The following is a 21,074-nucleotide window of genomic DNA, read 5'->3' as shown; positions in this document are numbered from 1 at the left end:
GACTGACTCTTGTTTCTCCATGTCCATATTTTTCATACCTGCAGAATATTTCCTGTAAAATTACTACAAGCAACACAAAATTATCGTTTAATCCACAGCATTAAATCCCACTACACAGAGGACTCCCAAACAGCAGTGGTGGTGTAGCAGTCAAAGAAGGGGATGATGCTTTCTTTTTGGTATATGGGAGGAAGTAGGTGAACTATGGCCCAATAAACACTGTTTACCAGTACTGACATTGAACTACACCATCAGCAGAATGGAAGAATTCACATTTCATCTGTTTTGACACCTGAGGACTTTTCCACATCAGCCTAACTCTTTGATGACCTTGGGATTTGTATAGCAGTTGGAAAGACTGACACATGTTGTCCTACTTGCACGGTTAACCTTCCTGAAAAGCAGGGGTACAATCAGAACTCCTCTACCCTCCAGCAAGTCATGGGTGCTATAAATTATTTTCTACTGGAGTCACAGGGAAAACTTAGAGCTGCCCTGTGATTACTTGCTATACATTGCACCAGGCACCAAGTCAGCTTTCTACAGAGAATCTGCAAGAATATCTGCCCTTATTTTCTGCCATATGTTCAGTTCAGCTCTGTCTGAGCAAGACACCAAGCCCAGGACCGTCTCAGGGCTTAATTTCAGAAGGATTCATTTTAGATAGTTATGTTTCATCAGTAAACACGTGTCCTTGGTTTGCCTCTATACCAAAACAAAAAAAAAGCCCATTTACCTTCTTAAAAAAAAAAAAACACCAACAAAAAAACACTGAAGCATTAAAGCCCTGGCAATTCACACACTCACACAAACACTGCATAGCCAAGACTTGTACAGCCCATAACAGAGAATAATTTCAGCCTTTACACATTTCTACCAGGTTACTGCTTAACTGTGTTTTAAACTTTACCACTTGTTTGGATACAGGACACCAGAATTAACTGAAAATATACAATATATTATTTAATCTCTGATTTTAGTCAAGAGGGTATGTAATCATTAGCGCAGACCTATTTATCTCCCTCTCATTTCATCATTCAGTGATTTAAATGTGATTTTTGAATTTCAGTTGGCTTATCAAGTGCTCAACTACATCATGAGATCCTGTCTCCACTGAAAGTGATCTCTGCCTTTCTTCTTCCTTGAAGACTGTCATGCCCTGTTCACTCTATCAATCAGCCTGACATTATCTTCCTTTCACACAGCAGATAGCTTAAGTCATCAGATTTATGCAAAAAATAACAAGTAGCTCTCATTGCCCCAGAGAGCACTTTGCAATGGGATGTTGTTCTTTATACACGCTCTTACTGAAGCAGTGTTTATCCTTGTGTATTTCATCCTGTCTTTTTATATTCATCAATTCTTTGCTTAATGCTTTATTTACAGTATGTTATACCATCAATGATCTTTTTTTAAAAAGAAAAATACTACTTATTGATTTTCAAACAGATACAGAAAAAGGATAGAGAGAAAATGGACATACAGGGGTATTTAAGAAATCCATTAGAGCAAAATAGAATTAAGATCTGAAATACATCCTCATATGCTAGTGTAACTCATCTGTTAAAGCATAGGCCTCTAAACACACCACAGCACCCAGATAACTCCAGTGATCAGCATCTTCCTTTCATGCTTTTCATCCTGTGTGGTATCTCCAGTATAGCCCAAAAGTACCTTTGTTTTCATTTAAGCCTGTAATCTCATCCTTCAACTAAGCAGTCACTTCAACTTTACAGGGAAAGAATGGTGGCTCACTAAAAATGGCTTATTGTTTTGTGGGAACCACAATGTTACACACCTTGGTTCTGTCTCAGGACTTGATTGTATTTTTAAGGTTTCTACTACTGAGGTTGGCCAAATGGTGGTGAGGAATGGTACTGCCCTTGTCCCTGGAGAAGCTCAGAGGTCTGCATGCCCTGCTGAATGATGCTATCAACCAGTTATTTCCAGAGGGCAGTGCCAGAGTGCTGCTGGCACCTCCTAAGATGGGTGCTACCTGAGCCATCACAACTGCTGGGGGACCAAAATCTAAGAGGGGCCCTGGCATTCTGGCTTTCTATGTAGTGAATGCAGAGATAGTCTTGTCACAGAAGTGTCACAGTCACTGCATCTCTTACAGGGGATCTGAGTAGGGCATGACAATTCTTCCTCCCCCCACTCCTCCTCCTCAGTCAGCTAGCATTGTTTGTGATGTAGCAAGGACCTGTCATGAAATTAGTAAAGGGGTGGTCATACCCTTCTCTGCTAGAGGTCAGTACATGCCACCTCTCAACTCCAGTTACCTTAGTGTCACCTGTGCTTCACGCTGACTTCTGCACAAAATGAGTATCAGCCTATTGGTACACAATAACTGTACAATCACCTCACTCACCTGAGACAGAAGGAAGGACCCCACTCTTCTCTCCCCCATCCCCACAGGCAAGTGGCAAGCCAGTTCACAGCAAACATGTTAGCAGAAAAGCAATGGCAATTAGCAATATTCATTGTCTCACTTCAACCACCTGCTGAAGCTGCCACAAAGCAGACATCTTTCCATTGCTTGTCCTGACCAAATTTATCATTTCACAACATGCAGTTTTAGCTTGGTCAAGGAATGACCTTGCTCACTCTGTTATTATCTAACAGATCTCAGGCTGAAGGTCCATGTCATATGCCATTAAAAACAAAAGTTTTGCTCACTATAACTGTAAGAATAAAATACTTAGCATTCAATGCAAAATGTTAATAATAATTTTTAAATGCCACTTCTTTGCTCAGCCTTTTGACCAACTCGGCTAACAGAGTCTGTACTAGGAAATAAGGGAAATAAATTTGGGAAGGGGCTTACTGGTCACTTGTCACCTTTGATAGGCATATACCTTTGCTGTAGCTGGCCAGCACAATGTAATGACAGTATTTAAGTACTGCTCTGTGTTGTCTGCATAAATAGTAGCCCAGCCACCAAGTCCCAGGCAAGGCAATCTAAATATAACCTCTGGCACTGTTCTGCAACTGAGTCCAATTTGTTCCCAAGTCCTGGAAGCATTCACCATGCACACATGTGTGTTTCAGCCCCCCATCTGTTAAATGCGAATAATCACACTTCATTTGTAAAGCACTTCATGTTCTACTGACAAACACCTTGTATTGCTTTGATTTCAGTGAGTCTGGCTGCCAGAGTCGAGTTACTCCAGCACACTGCTGTTTATTTAGACTGAAGCGCTTGGGGCAAAGACTCTTCCCTTTTGTTGAGAGGCAATCCAGAGAGACTGCTGGATCACCTTTATCCCTCTGGTAAACTGGTCATACTGCAGCCATAGTTCTTTTTAATGCTTTTTTGATGCAGTTCTTGCTATAGCTGAAAGAAAAATGGAAGTGATTTTGCAAAAAAACCCTACTCAGGCCTTGGTTCTGATCCAGAATTCAGTTAATCCAAATCCCTTGATAATGGGAAAGGGTCAGGAAAATGCTTTCCATAGTCGCTGTTGGATTAGATTTCTTCCCCCAGAAGAGGACATAATTTCAGAGCAAACTCTCTTTTCTCTCTAGCTTGGCACAAACTACCATGTGATACAGTCTGAAAAAAAGGATGTTTCTTTACATTAGCATAGCAGACTTATTTGTCAGTTGCAGACTAATTATCTTGGCTCCTTGTTTGGGGACTGTGGCATCCCTTGCAGTAAACTGCATTTTGCTGAGGGCAGCAATTTTACTCCACTTCTAAAGAATGCCAACACAAAGTTGTGGGGTTTTTGTATTTCTAGTAAAAAATGTGCATGGCGGGGGGAGAAAAATAGCACACCTGCCACAGAATTTCCAAATGAAGCGTCAGACTAGTGCTTTTTCCTCTGTAGTTCAAACAAAAAACAACTGAGCATAGGTCTGATAGTAAAATCTGCTATATTGTTCCCTCCCCATTTATGAAACCTTGGAAGTAGAACAAAATCTGAAAAATTAACCTAATGCAAGTAAATTGTTGAACTCTATTACGTGTGGGCACTCCCAAACCCAGACAACTCATTTGGACACAGAGTCAAGCAAGTGTCAGTTCTAAAAGGCAACTTGCAGTGCAGCCAGGCTTCTTTTTTCTTTTTAAGCAAGATGCATTGAGAAACACTGAAAATAAAAATATCAGTTACATTTTAATTCCTCAGTGACCCAACAGTGTTAACACCAGCAGGGTGCATCTAGAGAACAGTAGGGACCTCTTTCTACATTCAAACTGGTTTAGATGAGAAATTTCAGTTGATTTAGTTTTGTGGTTTTTTGTTTTGGTTTGGTTTTTTTCAGTTGGAGGAATACCAGCATCTACAGAAAAAACTCAATAGACAGAAATCATTAGCATATCCACAACTTGGGCCAGACGCTCATGTTGCCAGGGTGATTTATGCCAACCAACATAATCTGCACCTTTTTCAAATTACACTTTGACTCAATTTTCATACTTTCAGTAAATTATGTTTTCTAAAGACAATCTAAGAATACTTAGGAGTAGCAGGAGTAGCAACAAACGTCAGTAATGATATACAGCCTAAGATCTTCCTGTTTGATCTCCTTGAAGAGGGCATCTCCCCAAAATGGTAAGTCATAAGAGGACAGGCACCCTTCCTTTGGGTGACCCATTATTTATTGTGCCTCATATTAAAAAAAAAAAGGGGGGGAGGGGGCAGAGTGTTTGCACAATTATTGCTTATTCATGAAATGCAATAATCTGGTTCCATAACTGCCAGTGCCTCAATATACTGTTTATTATATCACTAGACCATGCAAATGATGTCACTGGGACAGGGGTGGAGAATGCGTCAGAATGCCTTGGTACTTTCAAATCATACAGTGCAGGATAGTATACAAGACCTGGAAATATGTCTTTATAGGGAAAACAGGTATTTCCATGCTCTTTTTCAAGAGATTGTTTTTCATTGTGCTGTGCATTGGATTAGGAAGAGGACTGGATCCAATCTTGTACCTTACAAAGGTCATAGCTATAAATGAGGGACTCACATGCTGTTCTCTCCCCTTTTGCATTTTTTGTTGCTGAATGGCACTTGTGCTCTAACTGAGCAGGTTAATGCCACCTTAGAGCCCTTAAACCCCCTTATCTTTGTGTCCTGTCCAGTGATAATCCAGGGGCAGCACAAAGTAGGAAGGTCAGTGTGCTCTCTATCAACTTTTATTTCCTGCTATATAGAAGGAAATCTCCCAAGGAAAAAGGGAGAAATGGCAGAAAGGATATAGAGCACGAGAGATACTCTAAGCTCTTTCACTCAACCTGAAAATAAGATGCACAGGAAAGAACACCGTGATACATTTAAATTTTTGCTCTACAATTGCTTACAGTTTCATATTTGCTATCAGGCATCAACAGCCAATCTGAAACTGAAGTCAGCTTCATGCAACACCCTACAAATAGCTGTTAACACAAAGCCTGCCATTCCACCCCAGAAGTATCACCCATTGAGCTAATTTGCAACAATTTGTCTCTGTGAAAAAGACTGTAAAAAAATCTGTTTATTCCAAAATATTTGCAGCATCTCAGGATGCTACTTTAAGGAAACACAGGCATAAAACTAGTGGAAGAATTGATATCAGGAAGATGCAAGTAGTAAATAATGCTGAGAGAAATCCTGCCTCACACTTATCTGGTCATTATTTCTTTAAAAAACAACATGAATCAAAAAAATAGTGACCATCACTGGACTGCAAGGCATATGGATACTGTCCATCAGGGAAACAAAAGTAGAAATAAGGAAAGAAAAAGGAAAAACTAAATAAAGGCAGGCCAAACATGAAGCAATAGAAACGTTGATCCTAGAATTTTCCACTCATAACTTCTGTCGCTTGCGGGGTATCATTAAAGATTGACACCCTGGAAGAAAATGAATGTCATCTGTAGTCTCCACTCCTGTGCTGATGGATAGCATCTCCAGTCTGATGAGGAGAGATTACCCTGCTGAACCCTACAAGACATCTTTAATCTCCTGATTTAGAATCCATTGTCCTCTACCAGTTGTCACTCCCTGACGGAACGCAAGAATGCTGCCAAACACTGAAAACCAGACAGCTGCAGCAAAGGGCTATCAGCAGCAATCTAGAGGTGCTCCGCCAACAAAACACTTAAATGCTAGTTAAAAAAAAATCCATCTCCAAGTTCTTCCATTATTAAACATTTTCTGGTTTCCAAGAAAAAAAATGCTTGCTCAAACATGTCCTTGAAACCAGAGACGTCAACACCATAAACTTTCAAACTACCATCAAGGGACAGCTCTCTGTAGGGGAAAATACAGTGATTGGCAGGAGCGCAGAGCTGAGCACTTCTTCACGTAGTCTGAGTGGACTAGGTACAGGTGGGGCATGTTTGATGCTACTGCCAAGTATGACAACTACTTTCCTGCTCTTAAATACAGGGTCGATTTTTTGTACCCACCTACATTTGCCCAAACTATGGGCAAATGGAAGCCAGCATGGAGGGTCAGCATGTCCTAGCCTGCTTCTGAATCACCCTTACCTGGCAGCCCAGACAAAAATAGGCACTAAGCCTAAATCATCAAATCAACAGAAACTGCTATCCTTTTCCATGGAATTTTATTCAAGCCTGCACAGTCACTCATTTGGGATGAAACTCTCTGGTAGCACAAGGCCTTGCAATTATGTTAAAATTGGACTTTAAGTCTGGGACAGGCTCTGTGCTCCTATTACAATTAACATAATTGCAAGGCTGTGGCAATGCAGCCCACACAGTAAGCCCAGACATGTCGATCGATAGCAGAACAGGCCCTAAAGCAATTTCCATCCCTCAAAATGGCAGTAATTTGCAAAACACTGAATGATGAATTCTGTAAGAATGACTGGCTTAAGGGTTAATAAAATCACAACTATGGAGTCTAACGTTTCTGCTGGGACCAAAACCCATATGACATATCCCGAGCAGGCTGGAAACTAAACCACAGAAGAATCAAACTCCCACTTTAGTGGGGTCAGGACTTCATCTTAGGCATTTCAGAGCAAGAAATTCAATGCAAGTCCTTTACATTTCAGTCTATTGCCTTCATCACTCAAGCATCCATCCTCCCAGGGACTCAAGAGTGTTGACTTCCATATAAGCCCAGAGCAGAGCTCCTGAGTAGAATACGTACCATTCTTTGTTGCATCACTTCACCCAAATTAACACTGAGGGCAAGATGCTTTCCATCCTATTTGTGGATTTTCACTTATCCAACCATCTCTTTCTCCCCACATTAGCACAAGCCTACGCATTTGCGACTTAATAATACAAGTTTAGGAGAAGTAGATTAAAAAAAGACAAAGAGCAAAGAAAGTTTACTTGGTTAGAATTTTGGTCAATGGAATGTAAAGATTATCATTTATTGCAGATAGCAGCTATATAAAAAAAATGATGCTGTCAGTGTAAAATAAATAAAATAAAGACAGTATTTTCACAAGCTTTCCCCAATGGCTTTAAAATAAGGTCACCTTCATATTGCAGGAGAGCGCTTGGTTTCAGCCTCCTGCTATACAGATTGATACACTGGACTTGGCTATTTCTTTGTTAAATGAGACTCCATCATCTTTTTGTTACAGAACTTCCCCCATCCTTCCGAAACATAATGAAATATGATACACAAAACCTACACATTCACCAGTTCATCTGTAATTTTTCCTCCCCCCGACTCCCTGGAATACATAAATCTTTTCATATACAATCACATTCCGCGCAGTTAAAGTGCGTGTCCATGGAACACTATACCAGAAGCTATGTTTTCCCCTATAAAAGACTAAATTAACACTGAATTGCTCCTTACTGGTAACATAGCTATGCATCCAAATTGAAGTAATTGTTGAAATCTGTTGTATATATTAAAAGTTCCCATTGTTATTTAAGGAAAAAAAAAGGAAAATAGGTATTTCTTCCTCTCTTTTCTCCTCAAAAATAAATAAATATACCAGCTAACTTCATGCAGCAAACTCTGCTCCTTTTTGTCTTAAAGGGAACCTATTGCTCAATGGAATTGCTTTCCCTACCTTATTACTTGAAGAGATTACAGCCAAGGCTGTATATTGTAGCTACCCTATATTTAGAAGCTGGATAATAAAACACATAAATAACACACTGAATAAAACATTAAGACATAAAAGGAGTTAAATAGAATAAAGGGCTAAAGCTTATTGTGCACTAACCATGTCTGACCCGTTGAAATACAAAAGGACTCATAATTCTAATTAGTAAAATGCAGTTATGATTTAAATCGCAAGAAAACAAGTGCAATGCCAGTCTGTGGCTGTGCACTGGAGCCCCTTTGGCGGCCTTACAGGGCCCTCTGCTGGAGCTGTGAACCGTGCCCGTGGCAATTTGCACCACTAGGAAGAATGATGCTCCAACCTAAAAATAAGGTGAGAACAATAAGCCTGGGTTTTCCCTTTTTGCTTGATAGCAGCAATATTTCTAATATAAAGCTGCATTTTTCAGACACACAGCCTTCACTTAAGTAGACATAGTCCTGGAGACTGCATAAGGGAGGAGTTTTTCCTCTCACTCCAGTGGGGACAGGATTCTTTCCACAAGTCTTAAAGCTGTGAAAACCTGCAACTGACGTTGAACAATCCATTCTGCTACCTGACTGCCTGAAACTAAGAGCATGATCAAGAGATCTTAACAGGTCTGATTCCAGCTGACAGTGACATTCCACATTTAGAGTTGAAAAAAAAAAAAAAGCAGACTCAAAGGGTCCTACAGACCAAAACAATGTCTGATACATGCCTCAGTACATGAATCGCTGTTTTGTGCATAAAGGAGCAACCTTCTGCTGGGACGTTCCCAGTATAATTTATGCCCACCTGCCACTCATCATCCCCATCCAGTCCAACAGCATCACTGAATCCCTCATTCATCCTTCAGATGAACTGTGGTGTTCATTCCTTCTTCATTTGATGCCTGCTTTACTGGTAATGCACCGCACACTGACAACTCATCAAGGTTTTACCTCTCATAGGCTGCTATTCCTCTCTCTCTGCCTAATAGAGGTCAATGAAGCATGTACTTTCCCAGCACGTTAGAGTGGTCACTAGGCTTGGGGCGGACAGGGATTCTCCCACTCCTTCAGACTACTGACTCCTCTCTGCTGTTTGGGACACAGAAAAGAATTATTAAACACCTAGTTCAACACATACACTCTGTACTGCCTTCAGCTGGTCTGGTTTGCTGCTCATCAAGGGTAGATTTTTGCCTCAGGTCCATTACATATGATACCATTATCAAATGACAGGAGGTCTCTTTCTGTGACAAACAAGTGACTTTGACCATCCCTCTGATAGGTTAGACCAGCACCTCTCCACAGAGCAAGCAAAGGACAAAAAAAAAAAAAAAAAAGGAGACAGACACATTCTCAAGAAGACTGCTTTCCATGAGCCATAGCAAGTGGGGAAAGGGAGCAGCAGCGAGGAGAGCCTTTGTCTTCTGCGTCAAGCTCACTGCTGCATTACTCACTCAGATTGCTCCTACACAAGCCGAGCCTTTCCATATATCTGTCTTTCCCTGTTCAAGCATCAGTCAGAAGAAAAAGGAGAACACTCATGGAACCCCAGAAAATTATCTCAGGTCCCTGTTCAGGCCCTGCTCAGCAGAGTCTACAAAAGAAGCTCGTCTTTCACACGTGATGGAAATCACCAGTCCTCTGAAAACCAGCTAGGACAGCATCCTGGTTGCTGGAGATTGTGTTGAAGATGCCAGGTAACAAATTACAAATTTTCAGCTGCATTTCACTAAGCAAAGATGTAGAATTTACAACAGCTCAAGCTGGTGATAATTCCCTCCTGAACCCACTTCCCAATCCCTATGGTCACGCATATTTGCTTGCCACTGCCATTTTTAACCAGACTTCTCCCATTTAACCTCTGATAACCGTGTAAATAAAACTGTCTGCAGTGCAACAAGGAGTAAAATCCATGAAAAGAAGTTGCTACTTATTCCTTCAGTTGGCTAAAAGACCAAGCTGTCACAGCACGCACACACACAGTGATTTATCCCTGTGATCTGCATCATCCTGCAGCTACAAGAAGCAAGAAAACCATTAGGGCTGGCACTAAAGTCTTCACTTGAAATCACAAAGAAAAGAGAAGATGTCAACTGTGTAAGACAATTCAGAGACAAATTTGGCCCTGCTTTAAGCTACAGAGGTTTATTAAATACATGGATTCTGGGCTCGTTAATAATAATGGACTTTCCAAAAACATAGACCCTTCACAGCAAGCAGGACAAGGCCAGAAGCATTTCAGGTGAGCACCATCACATAAAAATAAAACACAGCAGTCTCAAAAAAGCCAAGCTGCACTGGTAATTCATGACAGAAACTGCTCAGCTGGCTGTATCAATTAATGGTCTGCAAGTCCAGCCCCCATGCGAGGTGACCTGAGGAAGTGTCTTTTCAATACTTCATCATTTGTGGATCCTGACTTATAGGAGTGAGGTGAAAACAAATCTTTTCTGGTACTAAATGTGTGTTGCTTCATTCAGCACAGCATGGAATTGATAGTTATATCGGTATCGGTTAGGTACTCTGGGAGCCTGAAATACTGCCCAATTTTAAATAGCTGTAGTAAGGTTGGTGCTTATGCCTCCCTCAGCTATTGTCACTGCAAAAGAAACTCTTCAGAAGGGTAACTCATAGCCACAAAGTCAGATGAATATTCTAAAGTGTCTTCTCTACATAGATGTAGAGGGAGCCTGCTGAAATAATCTGCATAAGCAGCATCTTCAGTGATCTAATGGTAATGAGAAGGAACATTTCTCCTCTACCTTTCACCTAGTTAACTCTGCCACTCAAAGCAATTACAGTGTTCAAACGAAAAATAGGCCGCAGCCTCCAAGCTGGGCTCAAGATCCAAACTGCTTCAAAGCAATGGCACATTTGGCTGGTTAGATTGAACCAGGCTCTTTCTCTACTAACAGTTATTTGATGGTGGTGAATATTCTGCTGAACAAAAGAATGAAACAGGTCTGTTACACTTTATTACAGTGAAGAGGCCCTTTTTGCCAAAGGGATTGCTCAATAGCATTCTCTCCCACATTTCAGAAATGGGGTGGTTATCCTTAAAGATCTAGCCTCTGTTCCCATCTGAATATTGCAGAGACAGCTGTCAAATGTCATTCTTTCAGGCACCATCTAACATGGCCAAAGTCAATAATTGTCTTTTCCTGGATTAGGCTCCTTAAAAGTGGCAGTATTTTGGAAAGAAAAAAGTCAATCCTGACTTTTCATCTTAAATTCTGTTGTCTGCTCTTGGTTAATAAACTTTCTTAGCTTTAATGAATAAGCATTTTTTTCAAAAGTGACTAGTGATATCAAGTAAATAGCTTAAAACATGGTGATTTTCAGGGGCAGACACAACATGTTCTTAAGAACCAGCTGCTCCTAACATATCCCAGGCTAGGCACCTCACAAACAGCATGTATTTCCCACCTGAGTACACACCTGTCAGGTTATAGCTGCTTGACCTAAGGGACACAGGACAAAGCCTTCGCCAAACCCAAAGCTTGAGTTCATCCTTCTAATACGTTTTGGGACATTTTACTTTGAAAAAATGTTAATATTGTCTAATGACTGCAAAAATCTTAATTGCCATCCAAGAACATGATAATTTATATTAAACAAATGAAGCTAATTATTTGCTTTCCACAAAATGGGCTACACTGAAAGTTCTAAATGATTTGCTTTCCTGATGAACAAGATGTTGTCTTGCTCACATACCAGATTCTATCGCAGTTCTAATTGTACATTAGAAGGTCAACCTAGGTGTTGTATCAAACAGCAAAGATAAGATGAGGCTGGGAAACGCAGGCCCCTTGAGGAGAGCCCCCCAAGCCCTCTAAATACTCTATGGTGCCAGATGTCAGACACAGGGAGCTGGAGACTCAAAAACAGGGCGACAGCTTCATGTGCTAGATGGAATCACAAAGTGGGATGGGAGTCCCTTCAGCATACAAACAAGAGAAAATTGTGTCTGGGAAAGGGTATGACACCATAGTCTAAAAAGGTGCATGAAGGCTCCAGCCTCAAGGGTGTCTATTTGACTAAGAGCTCCATAACCTGACCAACTTCTTCATGAAGAGCCAAACCTTTCTTTAGCTTACCAGAGGAAGCACCATATGCAAATTTGCTTAACAGTTAAGCAGCTTGATTGTGTTTTATGGTACCTCTTTGATACGGGGAAAGCATTCTTGAGGTCGTTTAAAAGTATGCAGTCAAGCATTCTGAAATGTTATGGTAAAAAGATTTTCGTAATTTACGTAACACATGATGAGTGTTCATCATACAAGTCCACAGCACAGGATCACTACTGCCTTATTGCAGGTATTTCCTTAGGTAGACATGCAAAGTGCATCTTTAAAAGACAAAAATAACATTTCCTTTTACAAGACTCTTCCCTGAATGAAAAAAAGCTGCAGAAGGCTGTTCTCCAGGTTTTGCTTCATAGTCAGCTCCAAAATACTTTGCTAAGCAGCAGTTGTTTACAGGAAAGGTCAAGAGGACCTAATTAACTTTCAATTGTGCATAGACCTGTTTCCTCATTGAAGTGATTCAACTAGTTTCCGTAACAGCTACCTGCAAAACAATAATACAGATCATCCTCTAACACTGTATTCACAGGAATCACTTTATGGGCTTTTTCTGCAACATGCCAGTTATTTCCCATTACCCATGGCTGCATTTTATGGCAAACAGATAGAAGTGCTGCACAACACCAGGGAACGCAGAGCTGGTGATGGGGTAAGGCAAGGAGGTGTTTTTTGTAGCTCTTAGACACATGCTGCTGACGCACTGAGAGCATGTAGACCAACACAGCAGCTATACGCAGGTCCCAGTCAGTCCAGTTTGCCAGGACTGAAGAGATTTTGGCAAGCACATGAGGAGCCTTCAGCTCCTACCTAGACAATCATCACCAGAAGCAGCCAGGAAAGAGATCAATATGTTGTCTCACATGGGGAATGGAGCCTCCAACAAATGCATCCCCGCTTCCTAGTGCTGAGCTGAAGCAAATGCTACCATTAGACTTGGACCCACAAAAGCCTGGCTCAGAGCTAAGAACACTACATATGGATTTAAGGCATTACACCTAATTTAAGAATGAGACTACATCACAAATAGCAAAACTTGCAGAAATCTCCAGGCCAGCACGAAGCTAACTATGGCGCCAACAACGCAGTGATCTCATCATGGTGTCGCAGGCTTTTGACCTCTCCTAAAAAGCTGAGCTCACAGGTGGTATTTTGTTAACTTACCTCTCTCTTCTGGGATCAAAGGTTACATAGGGCTAACTCAGCTATCCAGTTTTAGGACTTGCACTGATATCTTTGCATTAGCATTAATACATCTGTATTTCTTTCTGCTTTGAAGCTGATGTGTCTGCATGACCCTAGCACAGAGATGTTGCTTCAAAGATCCAGTCTGGTATCTCTTCATGAGGCCAACCCAGCTTGTTCTGAGTGATTCCTGTCATTTATAATAAGATACTACATTGCTCCTGGTAGATATGCCCTGCTACAGTAGTGCATCCTCTGAAATGCAACTTCTTTCTATTTGCCTCACTGTGCAGGTTAGGAAAAGAAGGAGCATGCCACAGGCTAAACTAAACCACAAGTCCTTATTTGTGTTACTTAGTGAAAGAGCTGGCTAACACAATTCTGAGTCCTTTGATCTGTTGCCCACCAAAGCCAATGATACCATTGTAGAGTCTCTTGATAACAACTGGATTAAGAGGAAGAAGATAAAGATACATTTCAGAGTAATTTTGGATAAGGATAATGCAAAAGAACACAAACAAATCCCAAAGTCCTAGCAGTCACTAAGTGACTCCAAAAACTGTCTGGTACATTAAATTACTAGAGAAAAAACATTAAAATTTACAATAACTCATTTTTTCTTGTCATTGTATTTTTAACCCATTGTGCTGATTATAACATGCTGTCAACAGCCTCATCAATTATCCATTGCTAAAAAGCGGGCTCTAACATTCTGTGAGTGGTATTAATTGGTCTTAGTAGCACATAATGAGTTTAAAAGCTCCTACCTGTGTGCCCCCGGGGATGGTGGCTAGAGGCGGACAACAATTTACAGCAGACCATTAACACATAGACCAGAAAGAGCCAGTCAGATAGAAGCATTGATTTGGCACAGAATCTCATCCTGGAGGCAGAAAAGGAAGCAGTTGAGTGAAAGAACAATGTGAATAGGGAATAACATAAAAATGATGCGGGGAAGAAAAAGCTGAAAAGGAGGAGAACTAATACGGCTTATTACAAGGCACGTTGACAAAAAAATCACATTCATAGTTCGGTTGGGATCAATTCTTTGTTAAGCAGGTTTTATAATTAGAAGCAATGCAATGGCTATCACACATCGTATTACCCAAAAACATGTATTTATAAAAATATTGTGAGTGCAATACCTTTCCATGAATCTGAGGTAAGGGGTTGGTTTGGGGATTTTCTGGATTAAGGTCCAGCCACACTCAAATTTAAATATACATATTTATAAGACATGCTACTATTTTTAAACTGCACCTGCCTCAAAAATCATAGAAACATCACAGAAAAATGTCCTTTATACTTAATACTTCTCAGGAGATATTTGCTAAAGGCACCAACTCCCACTTCGCCATGCACATGAATTGGCTGGATCTCCCAGGTACACATCTGCTAGCTTTCCTGGAGATCAGCAAGTTTGCTGAGGGGTTAAACACTCATGAAACCAGCATTTCAGTCAAATATGCAAGGACTTGCTGCTTTGCCAGGGTGTTAGCACCTGTATTTCAGAAAACATTTGTTCTAAATAGGGCAGATGTTGTTAGTCTTATTCGTGTTAGTATTAGAACTAAGACCACAAATCCTCAGTAATCTTGCTGCAAATATCTACAATTAGATCCCTCAATAGCCTATGTTATGCCATTCGTCATATAGAAAGGTAATCTAATCATTTTCTTAAACTCAATTATCATGATTTATTACTCGTGTGATACATAAATGAGCATTATGCAGTTGAACCCTTAGATACAGGGTTCTACACTTTCAGCAAATGCCGTAAGCAGGAAAACATCCAATTAATTAAAGGCAATTTATAGATTTGCATAAATTGAATGAAATACTGCTTTCATAGCAGTGACGTTAGCATGCAGTTAGTCAGCACACTGGGATTTGCGCAAGCCTATCATAAACATGCTGATTTGCACCAAAAAGTCCTTTGAGAACTCTTTCCCCTGCAGATTCCCAGTTCTGATTCTTCCAAGTATTTTATAAACAATTTGTTTATCTGTATATCTTTAAAATACCTGAGACTATTCAGCTAATCCAACATTCAAGTGCTGAATAGACTCATAGATTTTTAAAAAAAAAACTACTCATGCCTTTGACAGCTCTACTGTCAAAGTCATGTGAAGAACTTGCATCCTGGTTTAGATTTGATAACCATCTACAAATGAAACCAGAACAGATGCCATGTTTTCTCATTTAAAAGTACTCACATAGTTTTCCCTTTCGCACATCACAAAACAATTTTCTTCTCTCATTGTGTATGAATGGGAATGTTGATAAAGCCCAAACACATCACAAATGCACTTATTAACATCAAAAGTTAAGAGACCAAAAACCTGCTGTACGTAAATATATTTTAGCAGCAAACACTATTTTACACTTGAGGTACAAATACATTGGTGAAAAAGCCAGCACCTTCAGCTGTCCTTGTAGACTCTACTCCAGCCTACAAACTTTCTTAAGAAGCTACACAAACATTGCTAAAAAGTAACTCACCACAATTTAGAGATTTAATTAGAAAAAAAGACATGTAAAGAAGCCACATTCTAAGGACTGATGTGGCAAAAAGGTACCTTTCCTTGCATTAAGAAGGTGCTCTGTTTTGAGCCAAATATGTTGCTACACTGAATGCAAATGAACAAGTACAAGAAGAAACACTGTGAGGCTCTTTTGTAGCAGTATACAGGAGTCTTCTGCAAGCATGAATCAAGCCCAGAAGATAAAGACGTCACTGGTTCTTACCTACCCTACAAATGTCCTCTTATGGAGCACTCCCAGGCTAATTCAGAGCAGCTACACTTCAGCTAATAAGCATGGATCTAATTCACCTTTTGCACCCAGCTGAACCACATAATGCTGCTGCAGCTAATGGGATTGAGTCACTGTGAAACCAGCTTAAATGTTATTATTACTGTCGATCCAATATTGGCCTAAGGAAACTGTCCAGTAGGCTTTGAAATCAACCTACCATTTCAGTTGTTAGTCACCCAAATCTTCCACAGGTTACTGAACCTCATTTTCTTGAGGAGAGAACGGAATTTAACCTTAGTTTTCTTCCTCTCTCCATGAGAAACGCACAGCTTATACCTCACGCACCAGTTACCACTACATAGACAACATCATCTGCTTGTCTTGCAATACCATCCCTCTGTTGCCCTCAATTCAAACACAGGAATCTGATCCAAGCATCAGTGGAGATACCAGCTCTGGTGTCATTGTATAGTATCATAACGAAGACAGGGACATTCCTTCACATTTCCTGAGGTTTGGCTGAAAGCAGGATTTAACCCTTGGAATTAAATACCACAGATCAGGCATTTTGAGCATGCCCTTTCTGGTGGGAGTTGACAGAAGGGACAGGTATTTAATCCCAAACCATATACTGCATGCTCAACAGCTGCTATTTCAGCCTGTAAGTGAACCCAGGTGTTCCCACCATTTCCAGTGCAGGAGCAAAGCTGGTCTCAGTGGAAATGGTTGTGTGCTGACTTCATTTCAAAACCTTTCCCAGAATACGAGTTTGACTCTTTTGAAGCCATGGCCCTGATGTTAGGCAGGGAGTGTGAAGCCAGGTCTCTTCAGGTTAACAGGGTAACCTTACCCCTCTGTAAGTATATTCAAGTCCAGGAACAAGTGTTATCCCTACAAAGCATCAACTTAGTTCTATCCAAATTGAAAGGCTGCTAAAAGAATCCAGTGCCATTAAAATGATACATTTGCAGACTTCAGTCTGCCTTGCAGGTAAACAGAACACGAGTCTTCAGCCCGCTAATATAAAGAAATACAAGGGATCTTTAAAAAGTCAGGGGAAAAATGAAATTTGGCAGAGAGATACAGCAAGGGGTGCTGAGCCCTTCAGCGTCGGTGGGCTGACGCTTTCAGAAATGTCAAGCCTTCATTCTCTGTTGGATTCAAGTGGATATTGTTGCTAACCAGAAGAGCAAATCTTCAGTGTCATTTGAAAGATAAAAAGTGCTCTTACCTTGGGGACTTTGCAAGAATTTTGTTCCAGTCAAACACAATTATTTCAGTGTGTTTTTCATAGTTATTCCAGATTCCCATTTGCAGCAGCAAATAAGCCTTTCTGCATTTCAGAATTTTTCCTTCGCTTTGGGGACCTAGAAAGAAAGCCATATTACACTGCAATTAATGTCTGGCATGGTGCTGTGAAATAGATCTTCGTTACAAAAATCATTGTTTCACAGCGCCATCTACAGTGCAATCCGAGGCAAAAGGCAGCAGTCATATTGCTCTTTTCACTTGTTTCCAAGAACACAGAGAGACTGTGATAAGGCAGCTCTGAAATAGCACTACATTAACTAAAGGCAGAGTTCATTAGACTAGAAATTACAAATATAATGTGTGCAGCTCACTGTGTCCTTATAACCACGTGCCCTCTCACCACCCAACCACTGTGAAAGCTGTAAGGTCTAAGGCACCGCCATAGCGCAAATGGATTTCCACAAGCTTACTGAAAACCTCCAGCAGTTTGAACCAGAGATTATTAAAGATGGGGGAAAATCTTTCATTTTTTTCAAAGATTTGGCCAAGGCCCTTGGAGTCTGGTTGCCTCAGGAGCAGAGGGTCTGTAAAGTCTCACCCATAGGATGACGTCTGTGTGATCAATGCATTATAGCACCCTCTGACACTTTTGTCTCTGCTTGCTTCCAGCATCACATCTCACACCCAGCCCTCCTATACCCAGAAGCTATGCTTTGAAGACACTGTATGCAGACACTTTACAGCACTACTGACACACGTTCCACAGAATAATGAGCCTAAACACTCCATTTCATAGACATTTGAGTCTCTTTGCTTTTATTGTTTATATTTGTTCACTCACTTCTATCCCTGGGCTCAACTTGACCTTCTGCTATTGAAAACACAACACGGTGCAATTTGTGAGAGTAATAATAATGTAGTCTTCACTTACAGAGTAATCACAATAACCTTTTCTCATCTTCACCACCACTCTTTTCATTTCGCTCTTCCTTTGATCAATTAGAAATTTGCTTTTAAGAAACACAAAATTACACCATCGCATTGGATAGGGCAAAGCATCTCTGGGGTCATAAAAACACATAGGCAGACACCTTTCTTAGGACAGGAAACCCCCTGGCTCAGTATACTCAGCGCCGTTCTCTTTAGAATGCCATGAGAAAACAGAGTAATTGCTGGAATTAAAGAGGTACAAAACCAGCAATCTATAATTAATCACATTTTACTCTGTCTTTGCTTTCCAGTGTGGAGAGTTTCAGAGGGAGCCAAAATTGCAACGCAGCAGTTGTAATCAAAACAAAATGTGGGCAAAGAGATGTCTTAAGACAAAGGACCACCATCCTGTATTAATCCTTTCTTCCACAAATACGCATAAAACAAAAAAGCATCCCTCAAAATGCCTATTGAGAAAAAGCAAACAAACAGGCTTTTCAATATAGCATTGAATGACTGAAATGGTTCTGTGGTACATTATTACCCATTTCATAACAGGACAGATAGATAAATATATTCTTAGAGTGCTCGTGTAGAAATCAATATTGCAATACACTAAGTCAGGTTTTAGTGCTTATCTGTTCCATAATTTTTATTAGGGAGAAAAAAAAAAATCCCTGTGTAGACACATCTACAGGTAAATACTAACTTTAGCTGTAACCTGTTCTGTAAGCACACGTTAAACACTGGTAAAAGACAAGGAAAGTATTGATTATTCCAACTGATTCCGATTAAATGGATACAGCAAAAGCTGGAAATAAAAAAGCCACCAGCATATCTTGGGGCTTTCTGATACCTTCCAGGCAGCAATATTTCTTAAGAAAATAGGGTTGTTTGAGGGGAGAATAAGGCAAACTCATACAGCGCAATCTTAAACTCAGAGATTCAGCTGCTTTATGTCAATAAAGGAGGCAGATCAGAACAGAAGCAAGAGGCTCACCTGGTTAATAATTGTAAAAAGAATTCCAGGCTTCTCATGGTGAAGCCCTGTGTTGTGCATATTTTGTGATTGGTGGTTTTAATGCTGGTCCCTGCCTCATCTCAGGGTACAGCATTACTTTGGAAAGCAGAGCTGCTTCTCTGCAGGCTGCACAAACAAGCAAGTCACTCCCGACCTCCTGCACCAGGAGCTCTGCCGGGGCAGAGTGTGGCCTGCGAGGGCAGCTGCTCCCACGAGCGGGCACCAGCCCTCCCACTGGCCACCTGCAAGTAAAACCGGGAGCCGCTTTAAACAACAAAAATCAGCATCACCTCCCAGGAGGCACCAATACGCCTGACAACAACTGGAATTTTGTGGATGACGTCCCTGACTTCAGTGCAGCAGGGTTAATTTACACAAGAGGGATTTGAACAGAAGTTACCCATGGAACACAATCTTATGAAGAAAGGGGTCATTTTTATACAAGTTCTAGCCAGGAGGCAACTGATCCCCCACTTCTATCTCTAGCAAAGCTATAAAAAAGAAAAGAAGGAAGGAGGAAGGGGGAGAGGGGCAGGGCCCCACTCTCAGCATTTACGCATGGGCTGGCCATGAGCAGCTCCTGCATTGCACCTTAGTTGCCCCAGACCCCACCCGAGGCCTCAGAACTCTCTCATGTCAGTATTTAGGGCATCCACGAGCCCACACCAAGACACTGGGTTCTGATATCTAAAGGGAATTGCAATGGTCACATCCGCTGCACCTCAGTCCCAGCACAGTCTGTCGCTGTGCCTCTGCACTTGGGTAAAATGGGTATAAATAGCATTTCCCTATGCCAGAGAAGCATTTCAAGAACAGAAACAATAAAGGTCTAAAGTTATTTGAAAATTATATGGGTGCTGTATAATTCCTTTGACAGATGGAATAAGATAGCATTTTAAATTAGGTACTTTTCCTACCAATATTTACATGTTGTAAAATACTTCTTACGGCTACTTTCTGTAAAGAATAAATTACTAAACCATTTTATGCCATCTTTTATAATGAGCTATTAAATAATTTAGAAAACCTCCGTCCATTAAATATTTAAAAGGCCTTAATTTTTCCATTCTCAATAATTCCTCACTTAAAATAGAGATAGTGCAACCCTTAAAAGACTCCTCTTATGTAAAACAATTGGTAAGAAGGAAGCGAGTACAGACGCCACAAACTTCACAGGGCAATTTGACAGCCCAAGTTCAACCCCACCGGCAGCCCTATTAAACTTTTGGGTCCCACTGAATAAAGAACTGAGAGAAAACTGAGACATCCGCAGTGTCTTGGGGGGGGGGGGAATATTTAGTTTGGTCACTACAGGTATCTGAAAAGTGCCGCTGTTCAAGTATGAGGGGAAATTGAGACAAAAAAAAGAAAAATCAAGAAAGGACCAAGAGCAAATGCATGCTTGGCCAGTTCTACCTGTTACACACCAGTTAACTAATGCAGGCTGCCCATTTCAGGGCTGAACGACTAGAAATAGGACATTTATTTCTCAACATCCCTCAGAAGCAGCTTGCCCCAGGCCCACAGGCTGCAGGGCAGGCGTTGCTCCGCAGGAGAGGGCCGGCACCTGAAAAGTGACGCTCCTCAGCCCGGCCTGGCAACCCACAGCAGTTTTATGGCCGCGAGTGGGGAAATCGTTTTGTCTGTGTGCAGTAACTTTATTTTTGTTGGTGCTAAAGCGTATTTGAGGGGACGTGGGGCGGCGGGGGCGCCTCCCCTCACTGAGGGCGGTGGGCGGAGGGGGGGCGGGCACCTCGTCTCGCTGAGGGCGGCGGCGGGGGCCTGAGGCGTGGCGCTGCTGCCCCCTGGCGGGCGGCCGCCGCACACGGGCGCTGTCCCCGG

At 41.2% G+C, this 21,074-nt stretch overlaps 1 protein-coding gene across 1 annotated transcript in view; it reads right to left on the bottom strand.

Moving 5' to 3' along the window:
- Positions 1 to 17,374, bottom strand: part of TAFA4 (TAFA chemokine like family member 4) — a 49,944-nt gene extending 32,570 nt beyond the window's left edge. Inside the window, exons 1-2 of the mRNA XM_075095468.1 lie at positions 17,262 to 17,374; positions 14,041 to 14,156 (exon numbers count right to left, since the gene is read on the bottom strand). Coding sequence (XP_074951569.1) covers positions 14,041 to 14,156; positions 17,262 to 17,341 — 196 coding nt within the window. The 5' untranslated portion in view covers positions 17,342 to 17,374. The remainder of the gene's footprint in view (positions 1 to 14,040; positions 14,157 to 17,261) is intronic.
- Between the last annotated feature and the right edge of the window lie 3,700 nt (positions 17,375 to 21,074).

This window comes from Phalacrocorax aristotelis, chromosome 6, assembly GCF_949628215.1.
Source record: "Phalacrocorax aristotelis chromosome 6, bGulAri2.1, whole genome shotgun sequence".
Lineage (NCBI taxonomy): Eukaryota > Metazoa > Chordata > Aves > Suliformes > Phalacrocoracidae > Phalacrocorax > Phalacrocorax aristotelis.
This window is presented reverse-complemented; position numbering and strand designations above follow the sequence as displayed.